Source organism: Marmota flaviventris, chromosome 7, assembly GCF_047511675.1.
Source record: "Marmota flaviventris isolate mMarFla1 chromosome 7, mMarFla1.hap1, whole genome shotgun sequence".
In the NCBI taxonomy this organism is placed as follows: domain Eukaryota; kingdom Metazoa; phylum Chordata; class Mammalia; order Rodentia; family Sciuridae; genus Marmota; species Marmota flaviventris.
The window spans coordinates 71998470-72012071 of NC_092504.1; the positions used below are offsets into that span (position 1 = coordinate 71998470).

The following is a 13602-nucleotide window of genomic DNA, read 5'->3' on the forward strand; positions in this document are numbered from 1 at the left end:
TCTCTAATAAAGTGGGAATGACAAGTAAATGGAAGGATGGGTAGAAGATAAAACAATCCTGGAGCAGTTCATATCAGAACAAATAGCTCTCACATGATTATTTCAGAGCATAATTAGAAGAATCTGTCAGTTACCTGAACTATCCAGGGCCGGGGATGACCCACCAAGTTTTGGAATGAACGCCGGGTGATGTGTATGAGCTGATGACCAAAAGAGGTAACATAGGTGATCTCCTCTCTGAATAAGCGCCTCTTGTTCAGATCCTTTGAGAGTCGTTCTAGTTCAGATTTTGTTTCTCCACAGATGGGGGATTTTGTATAAAACTCAGCTAATGATTCTATGACTGACTCTTCATTCTCTAAAGGCATTTCAGTGTTGCTAGCTGGAATAAAAGTGGATAACAGGCCTCAGATTACTACCTCATTAATAACAGATTACTACTGGTTTCACCAGTTTTTCTGTGAACTCTTATTTGTATAACTCCTAAAATCTGAAACTTGAGTACAAAAAGAAATGATAATTTGTAAAGTCAATAAAAATATACTTACTCACTAACAAAAAAAATCTTTCTGGCCTGTGCACTAATGTGTAAATTCACAAGCCCACGTTTTAATGAGCCACTGCATTGCTAAATCTCAACCAACTCAATTTGGCAAAAATATGTAAATGTAAGATCTTCACATACCTTCATGGTCTTCTGACTCTCTCTTTATTATACCAGTAATGATATCCAGGAAGAATTCTTCAGGGATGATATAGCACTCACTTTTGTAACCTAGAAAAGAAGACATACCACGAACTCAACCTAGGCCTTGGAAAATAGAGAAAACTCAATAAGTCTGATGGGGTTATTCAGTCACACAATATTTCAATCACTCAGTCCCCAAGTTTTAAAAAAAGCATATTTCAAAATATTTTGAAATCTTCAGAACATCTTATATTATTAGTCTTCACTTCTCATAAATCCCCAAGGAGCTATCAATATGCTCTGGTACTTATCAATACTCCTTCAAAAATCTAAATATAGGTCCAGGAAAAAACACTAAGTTTCTGTGTGTATTGCATACTCTGAGTTCTCCTAGAGAATACTGGAATGGCAGGAGGCACATCAGCAAGGATTGCTTGGTAACCTGTTTAATCCAGAGATCCAAATAATCACAACTTAAGCTGACATAATTCCAAATTGACAACAAATTTCCAGAGAAGCACTATTAAGAGAACATAACCAGCACAGCACACCTGAGCAGTCACCTCAACTTCCTGTGGCACAATCATCTAAACTTGACCTATGCTTGACTCTTTAGTTCATCTTCCCTGGATTCACCAGATTCACATGTGTTTGATTATTTTTAAACAACAAAGATTTAATAAAAACAAATTGAGAAAGATAATATTGACAATTTGATTTAGGGTCATGGAGAAACATCTATAATAATACCCAAAAACTTCTAAAAAGAAGAAGATGGAAAAGCCATTAAAGAAATCATAATATTTAATCTGAAATAGAAAGAACCAAGGAGCCTGGAAATGTTGGCCCATTAATGTCAGATTCAGGGCCGGCTGTTCCATTGAGTTAATAGTCACACCACTCAAGACTTACATCTTCAATCTAATGTTACTAGAAAATGCAGCAGCATCTCATGAACCCTCAGAGAGACAGAGCAAGATCACGTGTCAGGGGAAACACTGGAAAACAACAAATTGTTGCACGGTCGAAAAGGCAATGATTTGGGACTTTTCAAAAGTGTTCAACTAACAGAATAACTAGCTATAAATGTAACATGTTAATTACTAAACTATCAGGGAAAGGATACCACACCTGGGAAGAGAACAGACAAAGGCACAAGACACACACGCGCGCGCACACACACACACACACACACACACCATGCATACTCATATAGGAGAAGAGAAAGAGAGAACCCTGAACAACAAGCAAGTTCTGCAAAATGAAGAAAAATTCTGGCACCAAACTGATCAAAAATGTTTTGGAGTGGTGAAAATCCAGTTAGGTCTATGCAAAGATCAAGTAGTACTCCTGCTGCCCCCTCTGCTCTCCTCAGGAGTCTATGAATGAAAAATCTAGTGCATGAAAAGGTCAAACACACCTGCTGATTTGAAGTACTCCAAAGCCTCCTGTGCAGGACCGTGGTACATTAGTTTTCCTGAGGCCAATAAGGTGAGACTGTCAAATATGTTGAAGATAGAGTACCCAGGCTGATGAATGGAGAAGATGATTGTTCTTTCCTGCTCAGAAATGCTAAGTTAAAAGGGAAAATAATGAATCATTAAACATCTGAACTGGAAACTTCTTGGTAAAATGCTTTATTCCTGCCAGTAGAGCATTTTATCTCAGATCAACTTGATTTTCTCTTACAAAGTTCTCATTTCAACTTATATTATATACTTGAGAATTGGGGAAGCTAAAGCCAATGCTTTTATTCAGAAGACTAAAGATTCTTAAATTTTGGTACATCAAAGTACAGAATTGGCTAGAATTTAGTGAAAATGCAGGTTTCTACATAGTTTTCCCAGACAGGGAATTACAATCTCTGGGAGTATGCATAGGAAATCTGTATTCTTAATAAGCATTGCAGATACTCTAATATTATTACTAAGCACTCAGGATATATTTGCTAAATGAGTTAGAGTGAAATTCATTTCCATTTACACATGTTGTTAAAAGGAAAGTCTAATATTATTATTTTCCTCCTTTTACAGGTAAGGCTTAAAAGTTAAGCAACTAACCAAGGGCTCACAGTTACTAATGGGGAAAGGTTGGGATCTAAGCTCTGATCTAATGCAAAGCTAGGAACACTGCTAAACTATCTTTTACAGAAATTATTACTTATGAGTAGAAGACACAAAAGCCAAAATCACTATTCAAAACTGTTATTTAAAATATTTTAAAAGAATCACTTTAATTTAAGTATTTGATAAGGACCTTGGGTATCTAACAATGTATCCAAGGATCTTCTGCCTCAAAGAGAAACATGAGATGAGAATCTATAATTTCAATAAGATGTGGATTAAAAGTAGCTAATGGCTCCTTGTAAACAACAAAAAAAGGAGAGTGATAACCCAGTCTGAAGGTGATGTAAATAGAATATCCAAATTCCCAATGATGGTGTGTCTAGCAGCTGAAAAAGATGGAACAGAGGAGTTTCCAGGGATAGTGGACAAAAAGCAGTGACCAGAACTACTGGGAGAGTGTTTCCAGTAAAAATTAAAGTACTTCCCTGAGTAAGTAAGTAAATATTTTGAGATAATGGCAGCCCAAGCTCTCCCTGTCCAAAGTCACTTACAGACATGAAAATGGCAAAGACTAAACATAAGACAGTGGTGTTAGATTGAAATCACAAATATTTTTATGAACTCATGGGCTTTTCAATATATACACACTAACATAAACAATAATAGTTATAGATCTTTGTTTATACATGTATTTTTATAGAAAAAAATAGATATGAAGTCTAGATGTAGTTCATTAATACAGTGGGTGCATAGTATGCACAAAGCCTTAGGTGAGGATCCCCAGCAAGGAAAAAATAAAAATTATATATATATATATATATATATATATATATATATATATATATATATATATATACACACACACACACACACACACACACACATACATACACACTCATACACATATACAAAGGCTCATATTGTTATTTAATATATTTCCAAATAAAACATGAAAGCATATTAATATTATGTGTGGGTATAGACATAAACACACTTATACATGTGCTTCCTAGGTCTGTCTACTATGGACCTAGAAGCAATGCCACTCTAGGATCAGTGAGCACACTGAACAAACAGATATTGATCTCTAAGTGTTAACTATACCAGAATAAACCAGGACCGCTGGAAGAAAGTGCTCACTCAGGAGATGAACATGATAAGCCATAAATAGCATTGTGACCATGAAGTAAAGTACTGTAAAAGAATCGTACTGGACATGTGAAAACACAAAAGCCACATGGAAGAGGTTTCTACTGGTCAAGTCAAGGCATAAGACCACAAAATGCTAATCATTTCTCAGGGTAAAAATTATAATTTCAGAGCAAAGAGGCCCAGTAGACACCATCACAATCAGATGATGGAGACTGACACCACCACAATCAGAGGGCTGAAGCTGCTACCACCTATAGGGGGCGCATTCCCAGGTATGTTGCATTGATAACTCTCACCTGATGCACGCAGCTGAGAGTCACCAAATGAACTGCTCCAGGTTGTAAAAAGACAGGAAAAGTATGTTTCTGGAGAGGATTCTGAGGCAGAATATAAACAGAGACAGTAGGGATAACTGGGGAAATTTGAGCAGCTCTGGATTGGATCCTGGGAAAGTCATGTTTATTGTCTAGGGTGTGCAGATGATGATGTGCCTCCCTGATTGGAGTCTGCAGTAGGGAGTATTTGGGGTGAACGGGCATGATGACAGATAGAAACTATGTAGGGAGCATCAAAAGGGAAGGAGGGGCTGTAGATGCAGTGAAATCAAAGAGAGAAGAGTTCACTTGTTTTGTTCTTGGATCCTTTCTATCAGTAGGAAATATGTTTCTATAGTTTTAAAGATGAGATGTCTAAATCTGAGCTATTGAAAATTTTCCTATAAATATTTCCAAACATTTTTCTATCTTGATAAAAGGAAACATCATTTCTTAAATTTCATTCCTCCACTTCTTCAGGCCCCAAATCTTAGCAGTTTGTATGGATCCTACCATCCCAGGTCCAGTCTTGGTCTGATCCTCTTAGTTCCCTTGAAAACAAACCCAGAAACCATCCACTTCTCACTACGATCCTCCTAGTCAAAACTCCTTCATCTTTCAGTGAGTCCTTCATGGGGTCCTCCCTCACCCTTGCTCTACAGCACAGTCTTGTATACAGCATTTGTTCTGCTCTAGAACTCTCAAAACATCCTCATGTCCCCTAGTGACAGGAAAAGCCATACTTCTTACATGGCCTTTGAGGACAATGCAGTCTGCAACCAGATCCACTCCACCTCATGTCCTAATCCACCCGTGAAGGGCTAAACTGGGTCCTCCCCAAACTAAGATGTTAAAATCCTATCCCCCAGTGCCTCAGGATGTGGCCACATTGGACATAGTGCTTTCAAAAAGGTCTTTAAATTTAAATGAGGTCATTGAGGGTCCTCATCTGCCTGTCCAATTAGGAGCAGATTAGGGCAAAAACATACAACAAAGTTGATGGCCTTCTACAAGCCGAGGAGAGAGGCTAAGGAAGAAACAAACCTGAGGATGCATCAACTCAAATTACTGCCTCCAGAGCCATAAGAAAATTATTATTATTTTTTTTTGTTAAGCCCCCAGCCAACCTCCACTATTCTTAGTACCAAGGTCTGTCCTGGCCTCTGTCATGTTCCACACACATCGACATGCTCTGCCTCAGGGCAACTGGTTGCTTCTTCCAACTAGAACTCTCTGCTAAATTCATAGCATATCTCACTTTCTCTGTCTCTCTGACTCTGTCTCTCTCTCTCTCTTTCTCTTTCTCAGCTCCTGTGTCCCATGCTTGTTGTCTTCCCTGACCTTCCTGCTATTTTAAAAGCTTCCCAACTTTACATGAACTTCCTTCCCTATGCTCTCGTTTCATCTTTCTTGAACCATTTATTATTTATTGACTGTATCACACTAACCAAGAGAAACATTTTTTTTTTTAACATTCTGGATCCTCTGCACCAAGAATACCAGGTACATAGCAATGAACAGAGAGTAAATAAATGAAAAAACAATGTTGCCATAGCATTTACCTTTTCAGGAGTTTAATGATCTTATATGCTGTGTTCCAGTCTAAACCAGTTGTGGGCTCATCCAGGAACAAGATGGAAGGATCAAGGATCAGCTCCATTCCTATACTAACCATTTTTCTTTCTCCTTTAGATTTCACCTGAAACACAAATTATTATCATCATCCACATGAATGAGTGTAGTCACTGTCATTTGGTGAATTTATCTGTACCATTCTTCAAAGAGACATGTTATCTCATTATGCTCATTATTTTGTACATCATGGAAATGATACCTGGGAAAAGGAGAAGGTCTCTCATTCACCACATGCATAAGCTGAGCCCCAGTGCAGAGCTGCCAAGTGACTGCACCTGATATGAAGCTCAGGCTTTTAATAGTCCTTTATGTTCCTAACCAAGTCAAATATTTAGTTTTACGATAATAAGTTACAACACTAAAGAATACCATTCTGACATAAGGAAATCCCTATTAAGATAGGAGAGGAAAAGGAAACTGCCTGTAGTGATCTTTCAGTGTGTTCTAACCACCTCCCTCTGACACACCACCTCCACAAAATGATCCCAAGTGGACCAATAAACAGAGAGTCAACTTGGGGCCAGGAAGGTATGTTTTTTACCATACCATTTTAGCATCTTTTCAGTTTAATATTTTTCCCAAAATTATGCTTTGTATACCTAACTTACCTCGGTACACCTGATTCATCTTTTCAGAAAAATCCAGGTAAGCGGATAATCCACAGGACAACTGGCCCAATCTTTACAACAAATAAATGTGTGGTAAGGGAGAAAGAAGATTTGGGGGAGGTAAAAAGTAGGAAACAGATCTGGAATTTGAAATCTACAAACAGATCATAATTAAATGCTACCCATGGCCCTTGATTGGCTTCTATTAACCAATGAAGTATAAAAGACATTTAGGTACCTTGACCAAAATATTATATGCATGTACAAATACGCCAATATGAAATCTATTATTCTGTATAACTATTGTAAACTAAAAAAAGACTTGAATATAAATATGGACTTGATGCTACTAAAATGTAATTGCTGGGCATTTTAGGAAACCTTTCCCAAAGGAGACTTTTCTTGAATTTTTCCTCTACTTTAAGTAAGATATTATGACCAATAACATAATGTCTTATGGGATTCAGATTTTGACTAGCTAGTCAGTACTGAACAGAGAATAATTTACAAAGAAAAAAAGTCAACAAGGTATTGAATGTCAAATAAATGTCTGTCCTATTTTTCATCTTTCCTTTATATCCATGTTTATTTACTACCTTTAAACAAAAAAGATTTAAGACCAAGAAAACCATAAGAATCATGAAATTAAAAAAAATCATCTGTATTAAATCTTCATCAATCATGGGTCTAAAGCAATTGTTTACTGTATTTTTAATAATATAAATGATTGTCACAAAAAAGATGGACTTGAAACAGGTGACGATATGGAGACATTTTCCAGTTTGATCATTGATAATGGTATTGGTAAGGTAAGGAAATGTACTAATTTCCTTTTGCAATTATGTGAGGAGAGGAAAGCAAATGAGAAATTGAAGAAAATTATATTAATGATAAAGTGACATTAATTATTACATAATCAATCATATCATTTGAGTAATCAGACTATTTTTCTACATTTCTGTTATTTTAAAATATCCTAAGAGCCACAAAAATAAACTATTTGAATCAATTAGTTTATATGATTCTAAGATGCCAACAACTGCCGTTATATGTTTCCCCTGGAAATCCAAGCAAGCAACTCAGGGAAGTACCTGCTTGGAGCTAAATAAGACAGTAAAGAAAGTGCCTTTCTAGGAACACAAAATTAGTTCCAAAGTAAACACAGTCAATCAACAAACCAAAATAAGTGGTGAAAGGTGGCATCCCAGGTTATTAAAAAAAAATACACTAATCATGAGAGGCTATCAGGAAAGCCCATGGGAAACAACAGCCAGTAGAACCCACTATCTTCATTGCCTCTAAGGAGGGAGATAACAGGGTGAACCACAGGCTTACAGTTTTTGTTTGATGGTTTGTTTTGTGATGCTGGGAACTGAACCCAGAGCCCCATAATTGATAGTCAAGTGCTCCACCAAAGAGCCACATCACCAGCCCCCTGGATAATACATTCTAAATAGCTTATTTTTGCACTAAGCTCCTAATGTCTACTTATCACACCACCTACACCTAATAATCAACCGTAAACTTGACACCTTTGTCTCCCTTTATCTGCATGATCCTGCACAACTCACACAAGGAAGATTTACTTTCTCCATTGTGTTCCTCTTGTCCACAACTATATCTCTAATACCTCAAAGACAGGGACATGTCAGAGTCTGGAAATAAATACTGGGGAAGAAAAAAATACAGAGTGCGAGGGAGAGGATGAGAGAAGAAAAAGGCTATAGAAAAATAACTTAATCATTACATGAACGAGAAGTAACTACTAAGGTAACCAAATATAATTTGGAAGCCAAAATACACTGAAGTGAATCCCAGAGCAAGAATCCTTGGATTAGACTGGTGAAGATGGTGGAAGGGAGCTAGAAAGTCCCAAACACTTCTCAACACAGAAAGAGGCAGTGAAGGAAAAGCAGAAGTGAGATTCGCATGACAAAATAAATACTTTAAGAAGCAATATTGCAAAATCTGATACCTGGAGAGACTTAAAGCTTAGTTACCAGAGTAGAAAATAAGTGCAGAGTCTCCTAACCTTAAAATCGAATCAGGTAGGTGAAGTGGGGAGGGGCGAGTGAAGGAGAAAGGTGGGAGCAGAAAAACTCTTAAGCTTACCCACTTAAAAATAAGTAGAAAGGCAGACAAAAATTTAAGTGTGACAGGAAAAGCAGAGTCCTAAAAACAGAAAAACCAGCTTAAAACCAAATCTGAAAAGGAAACTGAGCTGGAATCCACAGTCATCTCATGGCACCTTCAGCCCTTTAAATTCATCCCCTTAAATCAACATGTCCACTTCCCAAACCCAGACAGCTGCACCACAAACCACAGAATTCCTGCACTCATAGTTGTGTATGCACAGACAACCACCAGGATCTTCAACACCATTAAAAGGATCCTATGGAGGGGAACAGGTACACAGTGAGCCACAGTACTCATAGGCACACTCCAGAACCTGCATCCTGATCTCCTGCACACAATAGAAACAACCAACATCCAACACTGCACCCTCCAAGCAGTCAGCTTCAGGCCCCTGAGCTGACAAACCAGAATCAGTTGTGGAGGTTCACAGCACCTTACAAATTTACTACTATGCCCCTGTAATCAGGACAGATCCATAGCCAAAGAATGAGGGTAATCTGCTAAATGTCCAAACCCCACTGAAATCCAAACCCAGATTCAAAAAGATTTTTTTTCACCTAGGCATGGTTTACTATAAATTAACTCTAACACAAACTTTGATCATATACAACTCCTTAACTTGAATGATAGTTCCTACCCAATAACCAACATTGTACCTTCAAACCATTTGGATGTATTTCATCTAATGATATAAAGCATTTAATTGAAATTGATCTTCAATATTTGTTTTCCTAGCTCTAGCTGATAAATGCTCCTCTTACACCTATTCATTCTCTGGCATTATTTGCTACTAAAAATATACACCATCCATCTATTACTCCTTTATACATGGGCCTGAATTATGCTTTTATATCTTTTCTATCTTTCTTTCTTATTTTCACTCTCTCTTTTCCCTACCCATTTTTGCCCAACCTTTCTTCTTTCCCCCTATTTAGCCCTCATTTAAGGCTCTAGTATATTTACTAAACTTAATAACTATTTTTTTTACCTAGTCCAGAAACTTATTCCACGTTTACACCTGGATTTGAAGAACCATGGAAAACAACAGCCACAAATTTTAGTTGCTCATAAAGTTGAGGAGCATAAGACTTGGCTCAGAAGTGATGATAGTAAATAGGTTTCAGTGGCATCTCTGAAAGTAGTGCTGATATTGGGATCAGCAGAGATCAAATGTGGACTTAAAAAACAATATCTGGATATTCTACCAACCCAGGTCTTTTAAGATAAAGAAACTCACAAAGTAGTCCCTCTCTTAAAAGAAGTGAGAACTACACCTATAGATGGGTAGACATACAAACAGTATGAACCATCCCAAACAGCCCATAATGCTTCGACTGAGTCCACTGACACTACAGTGGAGGAAATATCAGACGAAGAATTTAGGAAGTTCATAGTTAAAATGCTCTGTGACCTAAATGAAGATGTATTAAGTGAAATTAGAGAGAAAATACAGGAAATGAAAGATTATTTCAATAAAGATACACAAATTCTGAAAAGAAACCAAATGGATATTCTAGAAATAAAACACTCAAGAAACCGAAATAAAAGTATCACCAATAGAGTAGACCACTTTGGGAGATAGATTTTCAGGCCTCAAAGACAAAGTATATAATCTTGAAAATAAAATTAACCATAAAGAAAATATGTTAAGAGACCATGAATAGAATATTCAAGACATATGGGATAACATTAAACCACCAAATTTAAGATTCACTGGGATAGATAAAGAATCTGGAATTTGAGCTAAAGGGTGCACAATCTTTTGAATGAAATAATATCAGAATAATTTCCAAACCTTAAGAATAAAATATAAACTCAAATAAAAAGGCATATAGGACTCAGATTATACAAAATCACAATAGATCCACTCTAATCACATTATAATGAAATGCCAAAATAAGGATAGAATTGTAAGGGCTGCAGGAAAAAAATGGCTGATCACATTTAGAGCTAAATCAATACAGATTATAGCTGATTTCTCAACCCAAACCCTAAAGCCAAGAGGATTTGAAATATTATATACAAAGCTCTGAAAGAAAAATGGATGTCAACCAATAATTCTATACCCAGCAAAATTCAGCTTCAGAATTAAACATGAAATAAAAACCTTCCATGATTAAACAGAACCAAAAGAATTCATAACTAGTAAGCCTGAACTACAGGACGCAATGAAATATTTTATGAAGAAGAAATGAAGAATAAAAACGAAAAGCAGCATAGGAATGAAGTGCACTAGTAGAATAGATAAAGAAGAATCAAGTCCACTTTAAACATTAGAAATAAAACAAAATGTCACAGAATAAAAGTCATCTCTATATAACAACATTGAAGGTAAATGATCTAAAATTATTCAATCAAAAGATACAGGTTGGCAGATTGGATTAAAAAACAAGCCTCAACATTATGCTGGCTACAAGAGATTCACCTTAGTGCAAATACATCCATAGACTGAAGGTGACAGGATAAAAAAGACATAACATTCAAATTGTACTCATGAACAATTAGGGGTAGCAATTATTACATCAGATAAAGTGGACTTTAAGCCATAATTAATCAGAAGAGACAAAGAATGTCACTTCGTGCTGTTTAAGGGAATCATATATCCACAAAATAATGACCATAAATATTAATGTCCCAAACAACAGAACATCTACATATATCCAACAAACCCTTATCAATATTCAGAACCAAATAGATCACAACACAATATACTGGGTGACTTTAACACACTTCTCTCATCACTGGATAGACCATCCAAACATAAACTAAATAAAGATTCTCAGAACTAAAAAATACAATGAATAAGTGGAATGAACAGTCAATATCCATGGAATATTTCATGAATCACTCAATTCACTTTCTTCTCAGTAGCACATGAAGCATTTTCTAAAATAGACCATATTTTAGGTCACAAGACAAATCTTTGCAAATATAGATAATACCTTGCATTCTATCAAATCATAAAGGAATGAAGTTAGAAATAAGTGATAAGATTAAAAAAAGATCTCATTCTAACACCAGCAGATTGAATAATAAACACTTGAATGATGAAAGCATAGCAGAAGAAATCATGGGAGAAATAAAAAAAATTAGAAGTAAATGACAATAGTCATACAACATATCAAAAATCTCTGGGACAGTATGAAGTCAGTTCTAAGAGGAAAGTTCATAGCATTTAGATCATACATTAAAAGAATAGAAAGATAACAAATAAACAATCTAACATTTTATCTCAAGGCCATAGAAAAAGAAGAACAAACCAACCAACACCCAAATCAGTAGAAGATAGAAAATAATTAAAATCAGAGCAAAAATCAATGAAATTGAGAATAACAAAAAATTCAAGAGGTCAACAAAAGAAAGAGTTGGATTTTTGAAAGGATAAACAAGGTTGATTAAACCCTTAGCCAAACTAATGAAAAGAAAGATGAAACAAAAAATTTTCAAAATCTGGGATGAAAAAGGAAATATCACCACAGATACTACTGAAATCTAGAGAACCATCAGAAACTATTTTGAAAATTTATACCCCAATAAGCCAGAAAATCTTGAAGATATTGATAGAAACACATTAAATGATAGTGCTCCAAGATCAAATGAGTTTCATTCAAGGGATGCCAGTTGGTTCAAAATACAGAAATCAATAAATGTCATTCACCACATACATAGACTTAAGTATAAGAATCACATGATTGTCACAATAGATGCAGAAAAACCATTTGACAAAGTATTGCACCCATTCATGTTTGAAACACTAGAAAAACTGCAGAGAAAAGAAATTTACCTCAACATTAAAAGCTATATATGAGAAACCCATGGCCAACATTAGGCTGAAAGAAAAGAAACTGAAATCATTTTCTCTAAAAACAGGAACAAGGCAAGTATGCCTGCTTTCACAATGCCTATTCAACATAGTCCTTGAAATTCTAGCTAGATAAATCAGGCAAGAGAAGGAATCTCTAGGAATGCATATGTAAAAAGAAGAGCTCAAATTACCTCTGTATGCTGAGGATATGATCCTATATTTAGAAGAGCCTCAAATAGATCCAGCAGAAGACTTTGAGAGCTCCTAAGTGAATTCAGCAATGTAGCGGGATGGAAGAAGAACACCCATAAATCAATTACATTCCTATATTCCAATAAATAATCTGCTGAAAAAGAAATTAGGAAGCCTATTCTATTCACAATAGCCTCAAACAAACAAACAAAAAAACAAACAAAATCTTGGGAATCAATCTAACAAAAGTGGTGAAGGATCTCTACAATGAAAACTATAGAACACTTATGAAAATAATTGAGAAAGACCATAGAAATAGAAATATCTCTCATATTATAAGACAGGCTGAACGAATATTGTCAAAATGACCATTCTACCAAAAGCACTATAAAGATTCAATGCAATTCTCATCAAAATTCCAATGACAAATTTCACAGAACTATAGAAAGCAGTTATATAATTCTGTTGGAAAAATAAAAGACCCAGAATAGCCAAAGCAATTCTAAGTGAGGAAAGCAAATCAGGAGGCATCACAATACTGGACCTCAAATTATAGTACAGAGCTACAGTAACAAAAACAGCATGGTACCTGGCACCAAAACAAGCATGAGGACTAATCAAATAGCACAGAAGACACAGAGATAAACCCACATAATACAGTTATCTCATAATAGCCAAGGTGTCAAAGATATATGCTGGAGAAAAGATAGCCTTTTTATGCAGTGGTCTGGGAAAACTGTAAATGCATATAGAATAGAATGAAATTTAACTCTGACCTCTCACTCTGCACACATGTGAACTCAAACTGAATTGGAAACCTAGGAATTAGACTAGAAACCCTGCACCTGCTAGAAGGAAATTCAGGTCCAACATTCCAACATGTCAACACAGGAGCAGACTTTTTAAATAAAACTCCTAAAGTGCAAAAAATAAAATAAAAAATCAATAAGTGTGATGGCATCAAATTAAAACAATTCTGCATAACAAAAGAAAGAATTAAGAGCAT

The 13602-nt window shown here is 35.8% G+C and overlaps 1 protein-coding gene across 1 annotated transcript in view; it reads right to left on the bottom strand.

Moving 5' to 3' along the window:
• LOC139706419 (broad substrate specificity ATP-binding cassette transporter ABCG2-like) overlaps window positions 1–13602 on the bottom strand; it is a 53845-nt gene that overhangs the window by 20572 nt on the left and 19671 nt on the right. The window contains exons 6-9 of the mRNA XM_071614433.1: window positions 5783–5919; window positions 2109–2260; window positions 686–775; window positions 135–382 (exon numbers count right to left, since the gene is read on the bottom strand). Of these exons, the coding sequence (XP_071470534.1) occupies window positions 135–382; window positions 686–775; window positions 2109–2260; window positions 5783–5919 (627 nt within the window). The remainder of the gene's footprint in view (window positions 1–134; window positions 383–685; window positions 776–2108; window positions 2261–5782; window positions 5920–13602) is intronic.